General features: G+C 42.4%; 1 protein-coding gene across 2 annotated transcripts in view; it reads left to right on the forward strand.

Moving 5' to 3' along the window:
• Positions 1–23,150, forward strand: part of UST (uronyl 2-sulfotransferase) — a 316,876-nt gene that overhangs the window by 119,862 nt on the left and 173,864 nt on the right. The window contains exon 2 of one of the 2 annotated variants that reach the window (XM_002747070.8): positions 11,951–11,994. In XM_002747070.8, the coding sequence (XP_002747116.4) occupies positions 11,951–11,994 (44 nt within the window). Of the gene's footprint in view, positions 1–11,950; positions 11,995–20,048; positions 20,774–23,150 lie in introns of those variants that run through there. The other variant, XM_054254508.2, reaches the window with a different exon arrangement.

Raw genomic sequence — 23,150 nt, forward strand, 5'->3', positions numbered from 1 at the left:
CATGAGTGTTGACCACTGATGGTGAGAATGAGGATGCTGATGTTTTCAGTCTTGTCTCGTTTTCTTTCCCAGGGTAGATTCTTAGTCATCTTCACCTTACCTTGCACTGCACTCATCGGGGTGTTTCGTGCATTAAGTGCATGATGGAAAATGTCAGTCATTGTGGCAGTCACATGATGTCTCGGTCCTGATGGAAAAGGACCTAACCAGCTGCTGGTTAGAGGCTTGGCATGTGCAGGGCTGGGGCTGCTGCATTGGCAGGTGCACTGGAGTTCCACAGGTGGGATCAGTTGACTGTAGCAATGACTTCAGATGGAATGAAACAGAAACCTTAAGTGATTCCATCTCTCTTTGATACTCCATTTCTACCTGCATAAGATCATATAATGTGATGAATTCCTGAGCTAATGTGGAAATTGTACATATTTATATTTCGGTTGTTATTCTAGCAGCAGTGCACTGATCATTAGATTCTGAAAGTAATTTCTTTCTACAAATTTACCCTTGACATCCTAAAATGTATATTCAGATTTAATGGGGAAAAAAAGATGTGTTATAAAACAAAGCAGTGTTTTTGAGCCTGAAATAATAAGGAAAGAGCATCAATTTGCTTTTTAAGTTTAATTAGAAATGGAATGACTTTCTATATCATAATTGATAGCATTTTAATTAAGATATTATTTTTCAGTGTCTGGAATGCTCATTTTTCCCATTTAAGATCAAGAAAGTATTTTCGGGGTATGTTTGCCTTTCTTGACCAGTCCGGTGAGCATTCAAGGTTTTTTAAAGCAGATATTGTTGTAAAAATATTTAAATATTGATTGTTAATAAAGCCATTTGTTTTAATTCAGTGGAAAATAATTTTATTACGGCTTAAATAAAGCTGTGCCAGCAATTTTCCTTCATCACAGTGTTTTGGGGCTGTGTTAATTATAAGCCACAAAGCTGCTGGAGACATTTACCCAGCACACAGACTCCTCATTGTTAGCAATGGCTGGTGTGTGCTGACAGCTACCTCTTAGGGAAACGCAACCCATGGTTTAACGGTGGAAGGTGTGGCATTAGCATAATTTTTTGGCAAGGACAAAGCTATGGTTGCAGCATTGCGTTCCACAGTGACTCCTTGGTTAACAGTGTCTTATCAAGGCCTGGACTCCAGGGGTGAGATGCCGCCACATGATCGTGTTGTAGGTAATCAGAATCCTGTGGGAAATGGCTCCTTCTGAATAAAAGGGAAAGGATTTAAATTACTTGTGATTATGATTTGAAAAGGACCTGTTGAAGAAAGATTCTGAAAAGAATTGCTTGTGTTTGATCAAAATTGACAGTGTCAAGGCAGCTTCTTTGACATTGACACTAATGCATATTATGGTTTCCATAAGGTGATTTAGAATGAAAACATTGTGTTCTTCGGGGACTAATTCAGACTAAAATAGATCTGCTAATGCAAGGCTTCAGAGTCACGAATAAATTATAGCCCCTGAGGTTCTGGAAGTTCACTTGCACATTGTTAAAGGTAGTTCAGATAATTGGAATTTTGTGTATGTGTGTGTGTGTGTGTGTGTGTGTGTGTGGTGTGTATTTTAGAAGATATATCAAGACAATATTGGAAAGTAATAGGAAATATCAAATAATTATTTTACATTGATATTTGTCCCTTATACAATAAACTATTCCCTGGCCTCAGGATTCCTTCTGATTTCTGAATAATAAATAGAATTATAACTAAATATAACTGGCCTGGTACGGTGGCTGACACCTGTAATCCTAGCACTTTGGGAGGTTGAGGTGGGCAGATCACCTGAAGTCAAAGTGTTTGAAGCCAGCCTGACCAGCATAGTGAAACCCCATCTCTACTAAAAATACAAAATTAGCCGGGTGTGGTGGCAGTCGTCTGTAGTCCCAGATACTTGGGAGGCTGGGGCAGGAGAATCACTTGAACCTGGGGAGGCAAAATTTGCAGTGAGCCGAGATCATGCCACTGCACTCCAGCTTCGGCGACAGAGTGAGACTCCACTCAAAAAAGCAAAGAAAAAAACAAAAAAAGAAATATAACTGATAAAATTTGGTAATATAAGATGGGGAAGTAGCGATTATTTATCAAGCATTTTCTGTATCCTGGACAGGCAGTGTGATAGTGCTGTGCACATTTAATACATCTACTTTACATTTGACTTTAAATTTAAATTTACATCAAATATATGTATTAAGCCGTTCTTGCATTGCTATAAAGAAATACTGGAGACTAGGGAATTTATAAAGAAGGAAGTTTAATTGGTTCATGGCTGTGCAGGCTGTACAGGAAGCATGGTGCTGCCGTCTGCTTCTCAAAAGGCCTCAGGAAGCTTACATGCATGGCAGAAGGCGAAGGGGGAACAGGGGTCTCACAAAACTGGACAGGAGTGGGAGCAAGAGAGAGAGTTGGCGAGGTGCCACACACTTTTAATCAGATCTTGCAAGAACTTACTACTGCAAGGACAGCACCAAGCCATGAGGAATCCTCCCCCATGATGCAAACACCTCCTACCAGGCCCTACCTCCAACACTAAGGATTACAGCTCAACATGAGATTTGGAGGGAACATCCAAATTATATCAATATATATAATTATCTTAACTCTGTAACTTAATGTCCTCAAGTTGTAAATGGGGTCATTAAACATCAGGAAAATTAAGTGGTATTTCCAAAGTCACTTGGCTAGTAGAGGGCAAGTCTGAGATTTGAACCCAGGTCATTTGGCTCTGGAGCCTGCAGAACTGACTCTACAACCCCTGGGCCACATTCTTTGTCACTCAGTTCTACTGAATTCATTAAGTGATTCTTCTTTGGCTCCTTTTCACTATTGCATTACATATGTGTGATTGTGACTATTTAAAATACATGGCACTCCATTCAATAGTCCTTTCCCTTGTCAGCAATTCTAACAATTTCTTCTATATTTGTTTTGTTGTTGTTTTTCTCTGTTGAATTCACATGGGCATGGCACTGAACTCTTCTGTGCTAACTACATTCCTTTATCTCCTCTCCATCCCACTCTGACAGCCTGGAAAGAGGGAGGGTGCCTTTCAGGAATGAGACCAGAGGATGTCTTTGCTTCAGATTTTCCAGAGCCCTTACTTTTGGATCCTGGGGGCCCACGAAGTGTGTGGGGGATCATGTATGAATGCCGGGATCATGTGTGAGTGTGGGAGATCATGTGTGAGTGTGGGGATCATGTATGAGTGCAAGGATCACGTATGAGTGTGGGGATCACATGTGTGGGGATCATATGTGAGTGTGTGGGATCATGTGTGAGTGCAGAGATCATGTGTGAGTGTGGGGATCATGTGTGAGTGGGGATCACGTGTGAGTGCAAGGATCATGTGTGAGTGTGGGGGATCATGTGTGAGTGTGGGGATCATGTGTGAGTGCAGGGATCATATGTGAGTGTGGGGGAATCATGTGTGAGTGTGGGGGAGCATGTGTGAATGTGGGGGTCATGTGTGAAGGTGTCATGTGTGAGTGCAGGGGATCATGTGTGAGTGTGGGGGTCATGCGAGAGGGTGTCGTGTGAGTGCAGGAGTCATGTGTGAATGTGGGGGTCATGCGTGAGGGTGTCGTTTGTGAGCGCAGGGATCGTGTGTGAGTGCAAGGATCGTGTGTGAGTGGGGATCGTGAGTGCGAGGATCGTGTGTGAGTGCGGGGATCATGTGTGAGTGTGGGGGATCGTGTGTAAGTGTGGGGATCATATGTGAGTGGGGGGATCATGTGTGAGTGCCTCCAGGACTGATAGAATATCCCCTGGTGGTTTAAGTCAAGTGGGGCCCAGAGAACTCTGGACAGATTGAGGGTGATGCTCTTAGCTCCTCTTTTTACGCATGAAACAAAAGGTTCAACAGAAAAATACATTGTTTGCAGGAACTATATGTTCTGAAATTATAAGCTCTGAAAATTATTTCTGAAAAGATTTTTAGGGCCCCAGAAAGGTTGAGGCTCCAATATGGTTTAGGGGATAAGCTCCATGCCCAGAGATGCCCTGTGTCAGCCCACTCCCAGGCAGCCTGTGAGCTGGGCCTGCCCCTTTTTAATTTCCTTGCACCCCCCTGGAATAGGGGCTGACCACAACTGCTCGGTCAGCCTCCCCTATCGCTGGGAGTTCTGTGATCATCCACACTCCATCAGCATTTTCTTTCGACGAGAAGCTTTTGTATAATCTCCCACCGGAAATGATGGAGGTGACCTGAGATGAAAATGAGCCTCAGTAAGATCTGTTATATTTTACTTCTGGAAAGTGGGATTCAGCCTGAATTATGAAGTACATGAATTTGTGTTTTGCAGCTCAGTGGCTCTCAACCTTGGCTAGACAGTAGAATTACGTGAGGAACTTTAAAAATACCAAATACCATGGACTTGTCCCAGAATAATTAAAATCAGAATCGCTAAGGCAACATAATGTCAGAATCCCTGACAGCAACATTTCTTAAAAGCAGGCAAGTAGAATGTGCAGGGAGGGCTGAAAACCTTAAGTGAGAAGATGGAGAGGGCGTGAAGGTGACTCTAAGACTGTTACTGCCGCTCCTGGTAGAGCAACTGGTACTGCTGGTGAACACTTGCTAGGTGCCTAGCATGTGCGGGCGTTCTGAGCAGTTTTCTTAGAACAAAATTATTCTCATGAATTCCTTACAATAACCTATCAGCTTATTTCATTTTTACAGATGAGTACATGAAAAACTTTGAGGAGGTACAGCAGTGTATTCAGAGTAGAATCACGTTTCTTGGGGCATTCTCTACTACAAAGGTGAAACGTAACCTGTTTGTCTAGGTGCAGAAACACAAAAAATCCGACCCCTTCCCTTCCCTTCCCTCTCCTTCCCTCCCCTCCCATCCCATTCCATCCCATCCCCTCCCCTTCCCTTCCCCTTCCCTCCCTTCCCCTCCCTTCCCCTCCCCTTTTTGACTTTTTGACAGGATCTCCTTCTGTCACCCAGGCTGAAGTGCAGTGGCACGACCTTGGCTCACTGCAACCTCTGCCTCTTGGGTTCAAGTGATTCTCCCATCGCAGCCGCTTGAGTAGCTGGGATTACAGGTACCCACCACCAGTCTCAGCTAATTTTTGTGTTTTTAGTAGAGATGGGATTTCACCATGTTAGCCAGGCTGGTGTCGAACTCCTGACCTCAGGTGATCCACCCATCTCAGCCTCCCAAAGTGCTGGGATTAAAGGCATGAGCCACTGCGCCGGGCCAGATATCTGACTTTTCATATCCATTGTCTTGTCATAGAAGACTTACGCCAGCTGAGACCCAGGTGTAATACAGTAAACAGTGATCTTCAGATTCTGAGTTACAAATCCTGGCCTCCTAATTCCTAGAATCAGACTTCACATGAGTTTCTTGAAATGCATCTTTGCTCAAAATAGCTTATAAAACCGCCAAAATAGAGAGACGTTAATAACATACTGCCATGCAGAGACTCTGGTGGTACATATAAGGTCCCCCAAGTGCACAGACAAACTCCTGTTACTTGGATTTAACGCCTCTGTGCCTTTGCATGTGATCTCTCATGTTACATTTACAGCCTCGCTGGGAGGGCCCCATCGTGAAGGGCTAGATGGGTAAGGTGAAATTTTGATTGTGCTTTAATTTAGCTGGTTGCAAAGTCTAAGATCACTTGCCTTCTAGTCAGGTCATTTTAAAAACATGTTAAATCATTAGTGCGGTGTTGTTGGTTTCAGTGTTAACACATTTATAGAAGAATACTCTGAAGATACTATAGAAGAATACTATAATAATATTATAAATGTGTTAACATTGTTGTCGGTTTGGTGTATTATTCTATAAATGTATAGAGTCATGCAACCTCCACCATCCACAAGGTACAGAACAGCAGCTTGGGGTTCTCAGGGGTGGAGTAGGGCTTCAAAGCCACCCTTCATCTCCTCCACTTACCTGAGAGGCCTCTAAGAGGGTAAGCTCTATGGCCAGCCCTCACTAGTGATTTCTTGGCAGTTAGGTGGCAGGTCACCCAGAAAGTTTGGCTGATGATAGGAATGGAAATGTGCGAAGTTTTTCCAGCTTGACAAGACACTGTAATTAGTGATCCCCAATTGAGGGACTTGAGAGCCATGAAAACAAGGCTGAAATCAAAACTCTAAAGGTATAGGTTACTTTCCAGAAAGAAATGAAATGATTTACCCATAGAGGCCTCTGAAAATAAGAATGTCCTGCCTGACAGAGTGCTGCCGTCTAGATCTGAGGCTTGGGGTGTCCTGGGTGGGTGTGCACGGGACACGTGGAGCAGGGTGTGAGGAGCATGCTTGTCCTCTGTCTTGGTGCAGATCCTTGCCAGCCCCCTTCCACCTTTTCTTCCCTTCCCTGAATTTAGATCTTGAGCTCCATGCTCAAAGGCCTGGAGTGTTTGCATCTGCCCTTCCATTCCCACAACTTAACACCCACCATGGACTCCTTGACAAGGCAGGGCAGCCAGAAGCTCCTTTGATGCCTGGGAGCCTCTCCAGGAAAGCTCATTTTGATAACAGCACTCATCCTTTGATCTCCACAGGGTGCAAGTTACCAACTCCATTTTTAAAAATTCTGACAGTTTTGTTGACTTTGCACTCTGATGAAAGCGTAAAATCCTAGGATGAAAAGCTCTACCTAAATATCAAATAATAAAATAGTTATACCCTAGAAGAAGAGGAAGTCGCTGTGTTCTGCTAAAGAAATACCTTGTGTCTATGCTACTTTTCTTTTTACCTTTTTATACCTCTCTTATTAGGACAAAGAATGTATAGTCTGTGTTCTAAGACCCGTGGCAGCATGGTGAGATAACTGAGGTAACAGGGCCCATGGTCCAGGTGCCAACATTGAGAATCCTTGTTCTGTGCATTAAAGAAAGAAACATTGAAGAGAGTTATCTCACTTCTGGTTGGGCACGGTGGCTCACACTTGCAATCCAAGCACTTTGGGAGGCTGCGGCGAGCGGATCACCTGAGGTCAGGAGTTTGAGATTAGCCTAGCCAACATGTTGAAACCCCGTCACTACTAAAAATACAAAAATCAGCTGGGCATGGTGACAGGCACCTGTAATCCCAGCTACTTGGGAGGCTGAGGCAGGAGAATCACTTGAACCCGGAAGGCAGAGGTTGCAGTAAGCCAAGATCATGTTATTGCACTCCAGCCTGGGCAACAAGAGCAAAACTCCATCTCAAAAAAGAAAAAAAAATAAAAGGGCCGGGCGTGGTGGCTCATGCCTGTAATCCCTCCAAAGGGAGGCCGAGGCGGGTGGATCATGAGGTCAAGAGATCGAGACCATCCTGGTCAACATGGTGAAACCCCTTCTCTACTAAAAATAAAAAAAAAAAAAAAATATTAGCTGGGCATAGTGGCATGTTCCTGTAATCCCAGCTACTCAGGAAGCTGAGGCAGGAGAATTGCCTGAACCCAGGAGGCGGAGGTTGCCGTGAGCCAAGATCGCGCCATTGCACTCCCGCCTGGGTAACAAGAGCGAAACTCTGTCTCAAAAAAAAAAAAAAAAAGAGAGAGAGAGAGTTGTCTAATTTCTGTCATGTGCCATCTGATTATGAAAGTCTACAGTGAAGGAATGGGGGGAGGAGGAAGATAAAGGGGGAGAGGAAAGAAAGAAGGGGAAAGATAAGAAAATGACGAATTATCTTAAAATACTTTTGCGTTTTATGGAGTAGGAGGTGTCCACAGTAGTCAACCTGTATGCATCTGAATTCTGCTGTGTTTACTGGTGATATGGGTAAGATGCTTAACTTATATCACCTTGAGGGGAGCTTATGAGGATTAGATAGAACGATCTTTATAAAGTGCCTGGCAAGTAGTAAGCATTCAATAAATGTTGTTATACAATCCAGCGGCAAAAAAAATCAGATTTTCACTTCTTACTTGGTTTCTAGGTCCTTCTACAGAATAGGAAGTGCTCTGTAAATACTATCTAGGTGAGAGAATGCCTGCTGGGGAGGCAAAGAACGAGTGCTGCCGATTGGCCACATCTTTTGTTACCAGCTTAGGAACTTTCATCATGCACATCAGCACTTCTCAATTATGAGGTAATGCTTAACTCTACCAGGGAAAGAATTTAGTGTAGACATAACTGTTAAGACAGCCATGAAGCCAGTGTCCTTAAAAAGTCACCGAATACAAAAGAGATAGAATTGACCTTTTTGCTGTGATACACTGTTCTCTTGTTTTAGTTTCAGTATTTCTCACATTTAGAACTAACAAAGGATTTAACCGTTGAGTCAAAGGTATGCTGTAGGACTCAGACCAATACCAGGTGGAAGGTAGCGAGGATCATCAGGAAGGAAGTGGGAGATGCTGTTAGACCTGCCATGCTCAGGTGCTAAGGAGGTAGTAGGTACCTGAGCCTGGAGTTCGAGGAAGCAATCAGGCATTTAAATCATTCTTTTTAGGAGTTTTTAGAAACTTTGGTTCTTATGGAAATGTTGAGTATTCTGCACATCTATGTAGAAGCTTTACAAACTGGACTTCCTGTTTCCACTGAGATCGAATAGACAACGATAACAACAGCAGTGACAATACTTGTATCAAGGCCTTTCTTGGTGCTTGGTCCAGACTTAGGTGCTCTATATGCATTATTCTACTTAATCCCACACTGTGGCTGTGATCTGGATACCATCATTCTCCTCATTTACACAAGAAGAGAGAGAGAGAGAGAGGTTAAGAAAATGACCCAGTATCATACAGATAGCTAAGTCATGGCATTGAGTTATAAGGGGATAAATGATGAGGCAGACTTCTGCACAATTTCTGTCCTCTAAGATAGGTCTTTTACCCAAAACTCCATGATTAGTACTTTTGTTCACTTGTTAAAAGCATTGGGCCAGGTGCAGTGGCTCACACCTGTAATCCCAGCACTTTGGGAGGCTGAGGTGGGCAGAGCCCCTGAGGTCAGGAGTTCAAGACCAGCCTGGCCAGCATGGAGAAACTCTGTCCCTGCTAAAAATACCCCCAAAATTAGCTGAGCATGGTGATGTGCACCTGTAACCCCAGCTACTTGGGAGGCTGAGGCAGGAGAATTGCTTGAACCCAGGAGGTGGAGGTTGCAGTGAGCTGAGATCGCAGCACTGTACTCCAGCCTGGGCAACAAAGTGAGACACCATCTCAAAAACAAAACAAAACAAAACTGGAGACCCTATGGCTAAGGAGCAAACTGGGCTAATGCACTAATAGTGTTTTTCTTCTTACAAGTCATTGCTAAGATTTTGGTGTAAAGAGTTAGTGAATGTGGTATTTCGTTCATTAAGTGAATACTGACTACCTACCTGGGCACTGTTCTAGGAACTAAAGCAATGAACAGGTCACACAAGTCCCTGTTCTCATAAAACTTGCACACTAGCTGTAAGAGATAGACAAGTAAATGAGTGTGCTGTTTGAGACAGGGTATTCAGAGTGGGCATCTATAAAGAAGTTCCATTTGAGCAGAGACTAAATGAAGAGGGTGGGGAAGAGCTTTTCTGCAACAGGATAGAGCCAGTTCAAGAGGCCCCTCGTTGACGAGAGGTTGGAGTGCTCTGAACCACAGAGAAGGTTATGGTGGCTGGTGGTGCGTGTGGGTGGAGACAGGGCTTGAAGGATGCAGGGCCTTACAGACTAAGGTAAGGAGTTGGCTCTTTTGTGTGTAGAGAAGTTGATTTTAAGCAGAGGGCTACCATAATCTGATTGATAAGGCTGAAAGATCTCTCTGGTTGTTATATGGGTAGGACATAGGACATGTCTCACATGGCCCAGAGGGGCTGCTGAGAAGTAATCAGATTCGAGTTATATTTTGAAGGCAAGCCAGCAGGACTTGTCATTGGGTTGGTATTTACAGCATAGGGGAAAAGAGGGGTCAAGAATGACTCTTGGTCTTTAGCCTAAAAAATGGGCCATGTTTGGGGGAAGGGATGTATTGTATAATCCAACAAGGAAGACAGCAGAGGCAGAAATTTGGAGGATGGAATTGGAGCAAGTAGAGTTCTGTTTTGGACAGGGTAAATGTGAGATGCCTTTAGACATCCAAGCTGAGGTGCTAAGGAGTTAGTAGGTAACTGAGCCTGGAGTTTGAGGTAGCAGTCAGGCATTTAAATCGTTCTTTTTAGGAGTTTTTAGGAACTTTGGTTCTTCTGGAAACCTTTAATATTTTAGAAATATTTAGTTGTTGAGGCTGTCTTTGATCCTTGAGATTGATTCCTGGAGAACATGCTGGCGTATGTTGGGATTTCTCACATTTCCCCTGGGGAAGACAGATTCCCATGCTGAGCAGATGGGAGCTCCAGGCAGCCACACCAGCTGCATGATGGTAGAATATTTCTAAAGAGTTCTCCAGGCACAGGCAGCTATTTTTCTGAATTCTTTGACACACATAACCTCTTTACTAAGTCTGACATAGACCTGACATCCCATTCATGCATGTTCTCGGTGGAGTTCAGTACGTTAATTAAGGTCTAACAAATTGTTCGTCATGCTCACATTTAAAAGGGTCCTAAAATAGCCCAATCATGGGCATGCCAGGTGTTTGTGTTTGAGTGTCTTGTACACTAAAACTGGACCCCGATGTCCCTTTACTATATACAAATGGCCATTGTGGACACCAAGTGGGCTATAAATCAGAAGATGACAAAGAAAAAGGGATGGCTGATGACTCAGTATGGAAAAACCTATAAGCCAGAACCCACTTATTTATTATGTTTGGATACATTTCCCCAGTTCAACTGTCCCTGGCTGAAGCTCTGCTTCCTCTTTTTTAGTCCAGTTTCTTAAGTCATTTTTGCTCTCTACTGTCAAAAGCACCTTTCATCCACTCAAACTAAGACACTGATCTTATTCCCCAATCATCTACTGTTCTCCAGAATTATTCTTATGGCTCCATGATTTTCTACATTTCATTCCATTCGCAAGTTTGGTCATTTTTACTTTTTCTCGACTCACAAGAGTTGAGATGATTTTTTTCTAGACTCACAAGAGCTCCCCTTCTTGAGTAGGCGCCTCCGATTATACTGATTGCATCATTGGCTCCTCTAGGTGATCAAACGTCTCCAGATGGTACTGTTTACCGTGCCTGCCCCACGCAAAAGCCTGAGATGGCAGGACTCTCGGTAGGCTTTTCAGATGGGTAGATGCCTGAACATGCCCTAGAAAAACCATTCTCCTCTCCTCTCTGCAGTCTACCAGCTACGTGGCTGTGAGCAGGTTACTGGGTTTCTCCAGGCCTCCGTTCTCTCCTCTGTTGAAAGGGGGCACTTCTAATCCACCTCTGGTATTTGCATTTACTATATAAATACCTGTAAAGCACTTAGCAAAGTACCTGCTACATGAAAGGAAGTCAGTAAACTTTAATTTCCTTCCAAATCCCTCTGAGTCTTTCATTCATCAGGAAACAATAGCCATGCACTCTGAATACACACATGCCAGTAAATGGCTGTTAGTGAAGACAGATCAAGCTCTGGAAGCTCGCTAGCCTGAGGAGAGAACAGAAATGGACAACTTTAAGACAGACTGGAGAAAGAGAGTGTGGGGTTCAGGACTGGCAGCATCCACATCATTTGGGAACTGGTTAGAAATGCAGGTTCTCGGAGTGGGGCTGGGCAATCTTGTCTTATCAAGCCCTACACGTAATTCTGATGTACACCAATATTTGAGAACCAGTGGTCTAAGCTAAACTCAGCAGATATTGGGTGAGGAATAATGGTGCGTGTTACCGCATGTGATATGTATGTTTGTGTGCATACATATCCATGTGTGTAGAATGTTTGTAACAGCTGAAACTATTAATCAAACATGGCAATACCAGCAAAATCCAGTCAAACCGGTGATTAATTGCCTATTTTTCTTTGGCACTGTTTTCTGAGTAGACATACTGTGTAACTAGAATGCTGATTTTCGGTGACTTTGCATTCAATTCATTTGTGATTTAAAAAATTGATTCATCAACTTTTTTATTTTCTAGGAAATTCCACTTACTTGGATGACCATGGACCACCTCCTAGCAAGGTAAGGGCTTTGCTTGGGATATAAGTTCCCTTTTTCCTTTATTATGCTTACAGCCTCCAACAAGCAGGAACAGATCTCTCCTGGACGTGAATCATTCACAAGAAACAGTAGATGACAGATGTGAAATTGATGTTCAGCGTCTAACAGGGAGGAAGCAGAAGAGCATGAAGATAGGCCAGATGACAGGGAGAAGGAGCCATCGTTGAACCAGTGGCTGTAGCTTCCAAGGCATTGGAGCCTGAGACTGACTTCAGACCTCTGGCAGCTTCTCATGTTTGCACCTCATTTTCATTTCCCTTGGCATCAATGCTGGCCCATGGTGTGATTGCCACACCCGGCCTCCCCATGCCTTCGGGCTTTGGGGCTAGAATCACATCTGTCCTGTTCTCTGCAGCCTAACTGGGTTGGGATACTCCACTCAAGGCTCTGCCAGTACCTCCTCAAGGCTGCCCTGGCCTGGCCTGTGAGTCTGCTTTTGTTTTTCCTGTAAGCAGTTTTGTCTGACTTAAGGGGCAGAATGGTCCTTTAGTATAGTTTCTCTAACACTGTTTATTTCTTCAGCTCAATGAAAACCAAATGCTAATCTACTGAAAAACGAGAAAACTAGAACAAATTGATCATTGTATATAAGAAAATACATGCAATGCAATCAACTATCCTTTATTCTAACCTTATGTTTCTGGTACTTTTTTGACATAATTTTTTTTTTCTTGTAGGAAATTATGGGGATAGTTGATCAGTACCTGGGAAGGGGTTGTACTTGGCAAAATAAGAAGTTGGCAACCCCCTATCTGTCATTCTTACTTCAAGAATGTTCTATCTGGCCTGTGAAACCTTAAAGTATAGATGCAAGCACTCTAGCTCTCCCCATATTTGGTCTTCTTAGTCTTTGACCACTTAAGGTGATGCCTACAAAATGTAGTTGTGATACATGGTGAGAAGATAATGAACCACCAACCTCAGAGGCTTTGGGGAAATGTACTCCTGTATTGGTCCATTCCTGCATTGCTATAAAGAAATACCCGAGACTGGGTAATTTGTAAAGAAAAGAGGTTTAATTGGCTCACGGTTCCACAGACTATACAAGAGGCATAATGCCGGCATCTGCTCAGCTTCTGGGGAGGCTTCAGGAAACTTTCAGTCATGGTGGAAGGCAAAGGGGAAGCAGGCACATCTTACATGGCCAGAGAAGGTGCAAGAGAGATGGGGGGAGGTGCCACATACTTTTAAACAACCTGATCTCACAGGAACTCACCGTCACAACAACAGCACCAATAGGGATGGGACTAAACCCTGAGAAACCACCTCCATGATTCGGTTACCTCCCACTGGGCCCCTCCAACACTCAGGATTGTAATCAGACATGAGATTTGGGTGGGGACACAGATCCAAACCAAATCAGCCCCAAAGTCAGACGACCACCACATTCATGAGCATGAGCTTTGGAAGAAGATATTTCTGGATTCAACACTGGTGTTGCCACTTTCTAGCTGTGTGACATTGGATGAACTACTTAATATTTTGAGCCTCAGTTTCTCATGTGCAGGGTAGGACTAAAAATACTGCCTACAGCACAGGACCTATAAAATGATTGAATGAGCTGATGTCTGATGAGTACTTGACAATGACATGCAATAAACACCAAATCAAGGGTGGCTGGTGTGAACTAGACTGCAGAAACATTAAAATCATTGATGAGTGGTACAGCAGTATTTATCACCATCATCGAATTGTTCTGTCACTTCATCCACCACCTGTTTGTTGAATGACTCTGATACTGCAGGCAGTAGAAATACAAATGCAAAACAAAGCAAGAACAACAACAACAAAAATAGCCTCCATTCTAGAGGAGCAAAAGAATATAGAGGATTACGTTCTCTCCCAGGATAAGGACTATGTCTAACTCATCTGAGTATCCTCACATTCTTGCATTAGCGTCAATGTACAGGGGCACATCGTGACTATTCGTTAAATTTCACTGCATTAGACCATGGAATCTAGAGCTGGAATCTGAATTAGGTCTTCTGGCTTCCATCCCAGGTTTTTCACTAAGCCAGTATTCTCAGACTTTAGCTTGCATCAGAAGTACCTGGAGGCTTATTAAAACACAGATTGCTGGTCCCAGAGTGTCTGATTCAGTGGGTCTGGGGTGGGACCCAAGAATGTGCATTTCTCTCAAGCTCCCACATGATGCTGATGCTGTGAATCTGGGGTTCACATTTGAGAGCCATTGTTCTAAAGGCCATGAATATAAAGAGAATCATTTCCTTAGATATTTTCTGTGGTGTTTTCACTGTTAATAGCCTAGAGAGAGTGATATGGCTTATTATCTAAAGTTTATTCATTAATGTAATCATGACTCACCATTGTAAGTTTTCTTACAGTGAAAACATTTTTAGGGGGGTCAGTCACCTGACTAGGAGGGACAATAGAGGGGGAAAGACGAATGGTGCCGAAGGTCTGGTAGGTGTCCCCATCAGTGACTTCCTTTGTCTCCCTGGTAGGGGCCAGGTGAAGCCCTCCACAGCCCCCTGCCCTGTCATGATGTCAGGGGGCGGGTTTAGGTGGCTCTGCCAATGGGACCCGTCAGCTGTTTTCCTCATTGGCTTTTTGTTCCTGGCTTGATAAACAGGGTTTTACTTGGTCTGAAGACCCAGACCCTCTTTTTACAAACTTGCCTTTTTGAGCTTTCTCCTTGGTGGCCAGCTTGAGTCATCACTTTGGTCTTCCCGCTGGCTTTGCTATGTCCAGGTTGTCTGTCCTGCCTGCCTCTTTGCTGGGAGGGTCAGTGTCTGGATTCTGTGTGTGCTGGCCTCACTTCCTCTTCTCCCATAGGGTCTTCCCTAGCTATGCCTCTTCCCGCTGCCCTGCAGTCTGCTCTTTAACCCCCCCATTTCCCCCACCCCGTAACTAAAGCTCCATGGAATATGCAAAAAATGATCAGGTTATAGTATTCAGACCCCTTTAGAGTCAATCCAGTTTTATAAACTCTTTCCTAAGTTTGAAAATTGGGAGCGTAATCCTTTTAAATCAGCAGAAGTTTACAGAATCTTTCAGTGTATTTTCATTATCTGGGATTGGAGTAGCAAAAACACTCTTGATTTTCTAAGCAGTAGCCATAAGAAGACTATAACAATGGGTAAAAGTAATACTGGTTTGTGAACATCTTCTCATCCGTCTTAGTGCTTCTGGCAGGGTGGAAATGAATCCTAGAAGTTTTGAGGTCAGACTTCTGGATAAAGGCCCCTCAAGCGTCCCCTGAGGCGGGGCCTTAGTTGTTTAGATCTACAAACTTATCTACAGGCTTATCCAGGGACAGGGTGGCATGCAAAGGACAAGGACTCACACGTGTCTGGCCCCTGGAGCGAACCCTCACCCTGGCAGGGAAAAGCAAGACTCAATCCAGATCCATCTTTTTCATATTTGTTTAGCGCTCAAAAATAACTTTTTGATGCCAAGACTGAAAGAGTTGAGATTTAGATAGAATAAGATTTTTAAACCCTGAAAATATACCGAGGTTACAGGCGAGTTCTCATTTTATTAGAAGTTCAATTTCACAAGTTTCACATTCCACAAGTAATAGCCATTTAGGGAATGGGGTGTGCCACACAGCACATACTGGGCCCAGGTCCTCATTCTCTCCAATGTTTTCATAAGAAAAAAACAAAGGCGTCTCATTCTTGCTTGTTTTTAAAATCCACTTGAACCTCACAGCTCACCTCAGTTTTTGAGCTAAGCCGTTAGTTGAAGGTCGATGTTGATACTTTCTTTCGGTTGCCACATTTGACTACTACTTTGTATTACACAGAATGCAGTGGTTTAAGGTTAGAACACTGATTAAGAATGAGCATGGAGCTCTCTAGTGAATGAAACAAACATAATCGGAAGCACAAAAACAAAAGCATGATATCTCTTTTTGTAAAATTGCATGCATATGTTTGCATATACCTCTACAGTGACAAGCCTGGAAAGGGTAATAGTGTTTTCTCCAAGTGGTGAGATTTGGGGAAGTTTTTACCCCAGTTCCTTATACTTTTCTGCATAACTTGAGGTCATTGAAGTAACACCTGCTGGATCTAAGGATCAGAAAAAGAAATATTCTGGTGTGAGAGAAAATTAAAGTTGGGTTGAAAAGGCTTCAGTGCTCTGTCCCCTGCAGCATTATCTGCAGTGTCCACAGACCCAAGAAGCTGACATTTTCCCTCCTTGGCTTCACTTCACCTGGGACATGGGTACCTGGTGCAAGCAGCAGGCAGCAGCAATGATAAGTTCTGTTGCTAACAAATAGGATGTGGATATCGTTTCACATACATTAGCTTCCAAAATCCCATAGATAAGGGGAGAGCTGTTTTCTAAGCACTTCAAAGATGATATAATCACCATCCATATCTATAGCTGATCCTGTGTCTGTTTTTTCCTGTGTGCCAAGCACTATGCTAAGCACTTTGCATGCAAAATTTAATCTCTATACATGATATCAGAGAGGAAGTCATTTTTAAATGCTTACTTAACAAACAAGGGAACTGGATCTTAGAGGGACTGGCTAACTTGCCAAAGGTCACACACTAAGTAAACGTTGGACTTGGGATTCCAACCCAGGGCTGTGTATATGGCTCCAGCGCCCATGTTTTTAACCATTTCAAGATTACTAATTCAAGTAGAAATACAATATTTTTCTACCTTATTTCTAAATTTTTGCACTTTTAAATAAGCAATCTGGTACATTGATTAGTACAATACACAAATTTTACCCTTCAGTATGCCAGAAAAAAATAGTCATCACCATTTACTATTTGGGTTCAAAGGACACTTCATTTTTTTTAAATCAATGCAGTGAATTTTTTCACACCTACTTTATCTGTTTTCTTATAGTAACCTTTGTATGTTTACCCGCCTTCAGCACCTGGCCATTTTCAAACTGTATATAAAGTAAATTTTGGTGTACAAATTTGGGAAGGTGAAAGAATACCATCCCACATTCATTTAGATAAGCAAGATGGTCCTGGTTCTTTTCACAAAATATTATTTGAGGGAATCCTTTCTCTTGAATATTTGACTATATAAGAATAGCATGCTTTTTTAATCCTCAGAAATATATTGTTCATTCAATATTTTTAGAGAATGTGAGAGAATTAATCTATGATGTCATCATCTGAAGAGTCAGGGTCTGAGGTTGTATTTCCATAATCAATTTTATCATCATCCTTAGAGTCTTCAGTACCATTGTCTGATGGCTTGCCTTCATCTCTGATGCTTGTATTGTTTGTGAAATCTCTCTTTCTGTCAGTTTTCTTTTTGTCATTATAGGCAAGAATGAAAAATTCTAAATGCTCCACTCTGTTTGATGAAAATCAAACTACAAATGTGGTGTCTCTACTCTCCTTTTATATCTTCCAAAAAGATAATGTAATATTTTGGGAAACACAGTAAGAAATCTGGAGGATGATGCAATAGTGACAATTTATTTTACTAATGAATCATTCCCCTAGGCCTGCCCTATTTAATAAGGTAGCTATTAGCCTCAGATAGCTATTTAAATCTAAATTAATTAAAATTTAAAAAATAAAAATTCAATTTCTCCATTGCATTAGCCACATTTCAAATTCTCTGTAGCTATATGCAGCTAGTGGCTACTGTATTGCACAAAAAAAATAGAACATTTTCATCATCAAGAAACATTCTACTAAAGTATATTTTCTCTTTTTCTTTAGAACATCTCTAAGAAAGAATGAAGTTATAAAATATTAATCCATACAAATAGAACTGCTTGAAATGTATAAAATCTAAAAAACTAAAAGTGGGTTCAGCGGATACTGATAGTATATTGAGGGTTCAGGTGTATTACTGATGTCTACACTTGTATATAAAGGCACTTTTATATATAAAATAATATTTTTTGCATATAAAATATTAGTATTCAAAATTCTGTTGTAAAATGGGTTCATTAGAAGAAGGCTTACAATTACTATGCTGAGCCAGCAATCTCCAAATGAATGAGGAGGAGTAATATGAACTGAGATAATAATTGTGTAGTGCTTTGCAGTGTCTGGCAATGAACCATTGCTCAATAAAGGTGAGTCCTTCCTACCCACACCTTCAGAAGCTAATTTCCGTTTAGTATTAATTGTTGAATGCCTGCTTTGTCTAAGGGATCAGGAAAACATTTAAAAAATTGAAGACGGGTTGGGCGCAGTTGCTCATACTTATAATCGCAGCACTTTGGGAGGCTGAGGTGGGCAGATCATGAGGTCAGGAGATCAAGACCATCTTGGCCAACACGGTGAAACCCCATCTCTACTCAAATACAAAAAATTAGCCAGGTGTGGTGGTGCCCACCTGTAGTCCCAGCTATTTGGGAGACTGAGGCAGGGGAATCGCCTGAATCCAGGAGGCAGAGATTGCAGTGAACTTAGATCATGCCACTACACTCCAGCCTGGCAACAGAGCAAGATTCTGTCTGAAAAAAAAAATTGAAGATGATCTCTGTCATCTAACAGCTTATAATCTGGTTGCATCATAAAGTTTGATGGAATCAAAGACTGAGTGCACATGGTTCTGTGATTGAGAGATTCTTAAGCCTAAATGACTATATGCAGATCACTATGCATTCATCCAAGTGTTTACTATGCATCAAATTTGTCTTGGCCTCTGTACTGGGTGCTGAGACTATCCCACAGAATGCACAGTCTCTGCCCTCTATGAGTTTAGTCCAGTCAAAGGGCAGGCTGGCAAACAGATTTGTACGGTAAGTACACTAAGTGGTCTGCTGGATGCTTTGATAAGGATGCACACTGAACACAAGGCAAACACAGGAAGCTCAGCTTGACCTTTTCTCCAGGTGCGAGTCCTGAAGCTTGAGTAGGAGGAACGAAGTAGATCAGATAATCTGGGATGGGGACAGGCATAGTGGCTTATGCCTCTAATGCCAGCACTTTTAGAGGCTGAGGTGAGAGGATCACTTGAGCCCAGAGAGTTGGAGGTTACAGTGAGCTATGATTGCACCACCACACTCCAGCCTGGATGACAGAGTGAGACTCTGTCTCTTACATAAAAAAGTCTAGGATGGAAAGGATGAGAAGGGATGGGCCTCGCTGCTGGAGTTTTAAGAGTGGTAGGTGGGAAACTGAAATATGAACTGCTTTGAGGAGCTTGGCTTTAACAGGAAAGAGAGAGAAAAGGTGATAGCTTAGGTAATGGAGACCACTGGTGTCTACATAATTGTGGAGTAGAAAGAAATGATCAGTCACAAATCCAGTTTTGAATGGTGTCATGGATTGAATTGTTTCCCCAAAAGATACATTGAATCCTAACCCCAGAATCTGTGAATGGGATACTGTTTGTAATTAGGCTCTTTGCAGATGAAGATGAGATCATAATGGAGTAGGGCGGACAATGATTGTTGTCTGTATAAGAAGAGAGAAATTGGGGCCGGCGTGGTGATTCACACTTGTAATCCGAGCACTTTGGGAGGCTGAGGCTGGTGGATCATGAGATCAGGAGATCAAGACCATCCTGGCTAACGTGGTGAAACCCTGTCTCTACTGAAAATACAAAATAACGTTAGCTGGGCATAGTGGCACGTGCCTGTAGTCCCAGCTACTCGGGAGGCTGAGGCAGGAGAATCGCTTGAACCCGAGAGGCGGAGGTTGCAGTGAGCTGAGATCGCACCACTGCACTCCAGCCTGGGCGACAGAGCAAGACTCCGTCTCAAAAAAAAAAAAAAAGGAGAGGGAAATTTGAACACAGAGATAGAGACAGTGGAGGCAGATTGGCATTATGCTGTTATGCTGCCACAGACCAAGGTACACCAAGGATGGCTGGCAGCCAACAACCAGGAGAGAGGCATGAAGCAGGTTTCCCCTCGGTACCCGCAAGCAGGAGCCAGCCCGATAGACACCTTGCTTAGATTTCTGACCTAAACTGTGACAGTACGTTTCTGTTGTTTTAAGCCACCAAGTTTGTGGTAGTTTGTTACAGCAGCCGCAGGTAGCAATACAAATGGATTGAGTTTAATATCTTCAGTTGCCAGGATACCATTAAGTATTACGCCTTTTAGGCATTATTTGGTTTAAGAAACATTGAAACCATTTTTAGAAGTTTATCATTAGGATAACATCAGTGCATTTTTAAGTTTTTTTCCGACCTTCTGTGCTACTCAGGGTTCTTCCCCAGCCTACTTTCTTCACTTTTCCTCATCATTCTCATGTTTTTAGCTATGTTATTACAACATTCTTTCCAATTTCATCTATTTAAAATTTATTTCTACTGTTCAAATTGTGTTATCTTCTATATAAAAAACATATTACACTGCATCATATCTTTCTTTGGAAAGGATCTCAGTGACAATTCACTTACAACAGAATTACTGAAAAGAGATGTCCCGTTGCAACACAACAGAGGGACATGAGAGCAACAAAGAAAAACAGTAAGGAAGTCTGCTTTCTTTCAAAAAAGGTGCCCCTATATCTACAGACTTCTCAGCCTAATGGTTAACAATCTGATACGGTTTGCCTGTGTCCTCACCCAAATCTCGTCTTGAATTGTAGCTCCCGTAATTCCTAAGTGTTGTGGGAGGGACCCGGCGGGAGATAATTGAATCATGGGGGCAATTTCCTCCATACTGTTCTTGTGGTAGTGAATAAGCCTCACAAAATCTGGTGGTTTTATAAGGGGAAACCCCTTTCACTTGATTCTCGCTCTCTTCTCTTGTCTGCTGCCATGTGAGATGTGCCTTTCACCTTCCGCCGTGATTGTGAGGCCTCCTCAGCCACGTGGAACTGTGAGTCCATCAAAACCTCTTTTTTTTTTTTTTTTTTTGATAAATTGCCCAGTCTTGGGTATGTCTTTATCAGCAGCATGAGAGCAGACTAATACACAAAAGTATCACTAAGTTCCTATACATTTTTGTTTTGTTTTTTCCCCTTTTAATAACTTCTTTAGACTTGGAGACACATTGGAGAAAAAGGTCTAATGTTTTGTTATAAAGAAACCATAATGTCCTTCCTTGCTTTGAGCTTAAAGAGGAAAACTCAAATATATTATAATCATAGTAGGTAAATTACGTACAGAAGGTATTGAGAGTACAATGACCTTGAGTTGGCTTGGCTAAGCATTGCTGACTTTGGGGAAGATTTCCAGAGCCAAAAGTCCCCATTTCCCAGAGGGCAGGATTGCTGGACGTTGTGTGTGTACATAGTCTCCTCCAGTCACCATCACTTTTACTCAGAAGAGTAGATTTCAGAGAAAAATGGATTTCTTGTTTCTATCTCCCAAACCTCAAAACCTATTTTTCAGGATATAGACATGGCCATCTACCTGGTTTTCCTCTTTTCTGTGTGAACCTGCAAGAAGCAAGTAAATCTCTGGCACAAAATCGCGTTGTGTGCGGGGCGTCCTGCCTAGCATGCTTCCATGTGGTCTGAGCCATTGCTGCTGCCAAGAGGGTGCCCTGGCTCCGTGACTGCTTTTCATTATTCTGTAAAGAACGTCCGATGTGGTCAAAACTCATGGTATCTGATTTTCTTTGAAGAACAAAGAACTGGCATTCTTGAGAAATTTATGATACTTTCTTATTTTTGTCTAAGGCTGAAATGATGAAGCTTCTTTATTTTTAACTTTTCAATTATATTTTAATTGCAAACTATTCCAAACACAAAAAATGAGTGAGACTAATAAAATATATATCCAATATGCCCAATGCACCCATCCACCCCTTAGGCTGGAAACGTGGGACGGTATTAACTTTCCGTATGCTTCCTTCTGTCTTTCCCATTCATTCTTGGTGCCTGGGAGGAGGCGAAGAAGCATGGGTTTTAGAATCAAATCTCAGTTCAAATCCTAGCCGTGTCCCTAGTTACCCTAGATACCCTAAAATAAGTACTTCACCTCTTTGAGCTTCAATTTTCTATTTCTAAAAGAGGATAGTAATGCCCACCTCTTAGGATTATGAGTCTGAAATGAGATCGCTAGAATGCACTTAGCATGGTGCCTGACTCACAGTAAACACCCAGAAATGGGTCCTTGGTTCTGTAGCTATTTCCCTGATGTAGATTCAAGTAACTCAGTTTGCTATAACTTAGAGCAAGCCTAGTTTCCAATCCTCCACTCTACCCCACACCCTATTATCTTTGGATTTTTACTTTATTTATATCTTTTTAATTATTTTGAGACTGAGTCTCACTCTGTTGCCCAGGCTGGAGTATAGTGGTGTGATCATGGCTCACTGCAACCTCCTCCTCCTAGGTTCAAGTGATTCTCATGCCTCAGCCTCCCAAGTAGCTGGGATTACAGGCATGCACCATCACACCCAGATAATTTTTGTATTTTTAGTAGAGAAAGGGTTTCACCATGATGGCCATGCTGGTCTCAAACTCCTGACCTCAAGTGATCCACCCATCTCAGCCTCCAGTGTGCTGGGATTACAGCTGTGAGCCACCATTCCCAGCCTTACATTTTTATTTTTAATTTTTTTTCGAGTACAGTGGCACAATCATAGCTCACTATAGTCTTGACCTACTAGGCTCAATGTATCCTTCTGCCTCAGCCTTCTAACAGGTGTGTGCCACCATGCCCAAGCTAATTTTTTTTTTTTTTTGTAGAGATGGGGGTCTCACTCTGTTGCCCAGGCTGGCCTTGAACCCCTGGCTTCAATTAATCCTTCAGCCTCAGCCTCCCAAAGTGTGGGGATTATAGGCATGAGCCACTGCAACTGGCTTCTTTGGAATTTTTAAAGCAATTACCTGCCAGGTGGTATACCATATACGAATCTCTTACCTTATAAGAACATTGAGGTCTTGTAGTTACCCCCGCTTTGATGCCTTTGGGATAATTCAGGACACTAAGCAAGGCCTTTCACAATCCCTTGCCACTTTGTTTTTCCTTAAGAATATATTATTCTCTGTGTTCAAACCTGACTTTGCTCAAAGTCCTTTTTTAAAATTAAAAAAAAAATTATCCTACAAAAGTACAAAAGTGAAACTGCTTTTCATTTTGTGGAAGAATCATTTGTACTGGGTCATAGATTTGTGTTTAATGATTCATGATAAATGTATCAGGTTTGGAGGACAAGAGATCTAGCAAGACAGAATGAGGCTGCGAGTTAGGAATCAGTTTCACTCTGATGAACATGACCTTGAAAGAGTCCCTTCCACCCTCTC

Source organism: Callithrix jacchus, chromosome 4, assembly GCF_049354715.1.
Source record: "Callithrix jacchus isolate 240 chromosome 4, calJac240_pri, whole genome shotgun sequence".
Classification (NCBI taxonomy): domain Eukaryota; kingdom Metazoa; phylum Chordata; class Mammalia; order Primates; family Cebidae; genus Callithrix; species Callithrix jacchus.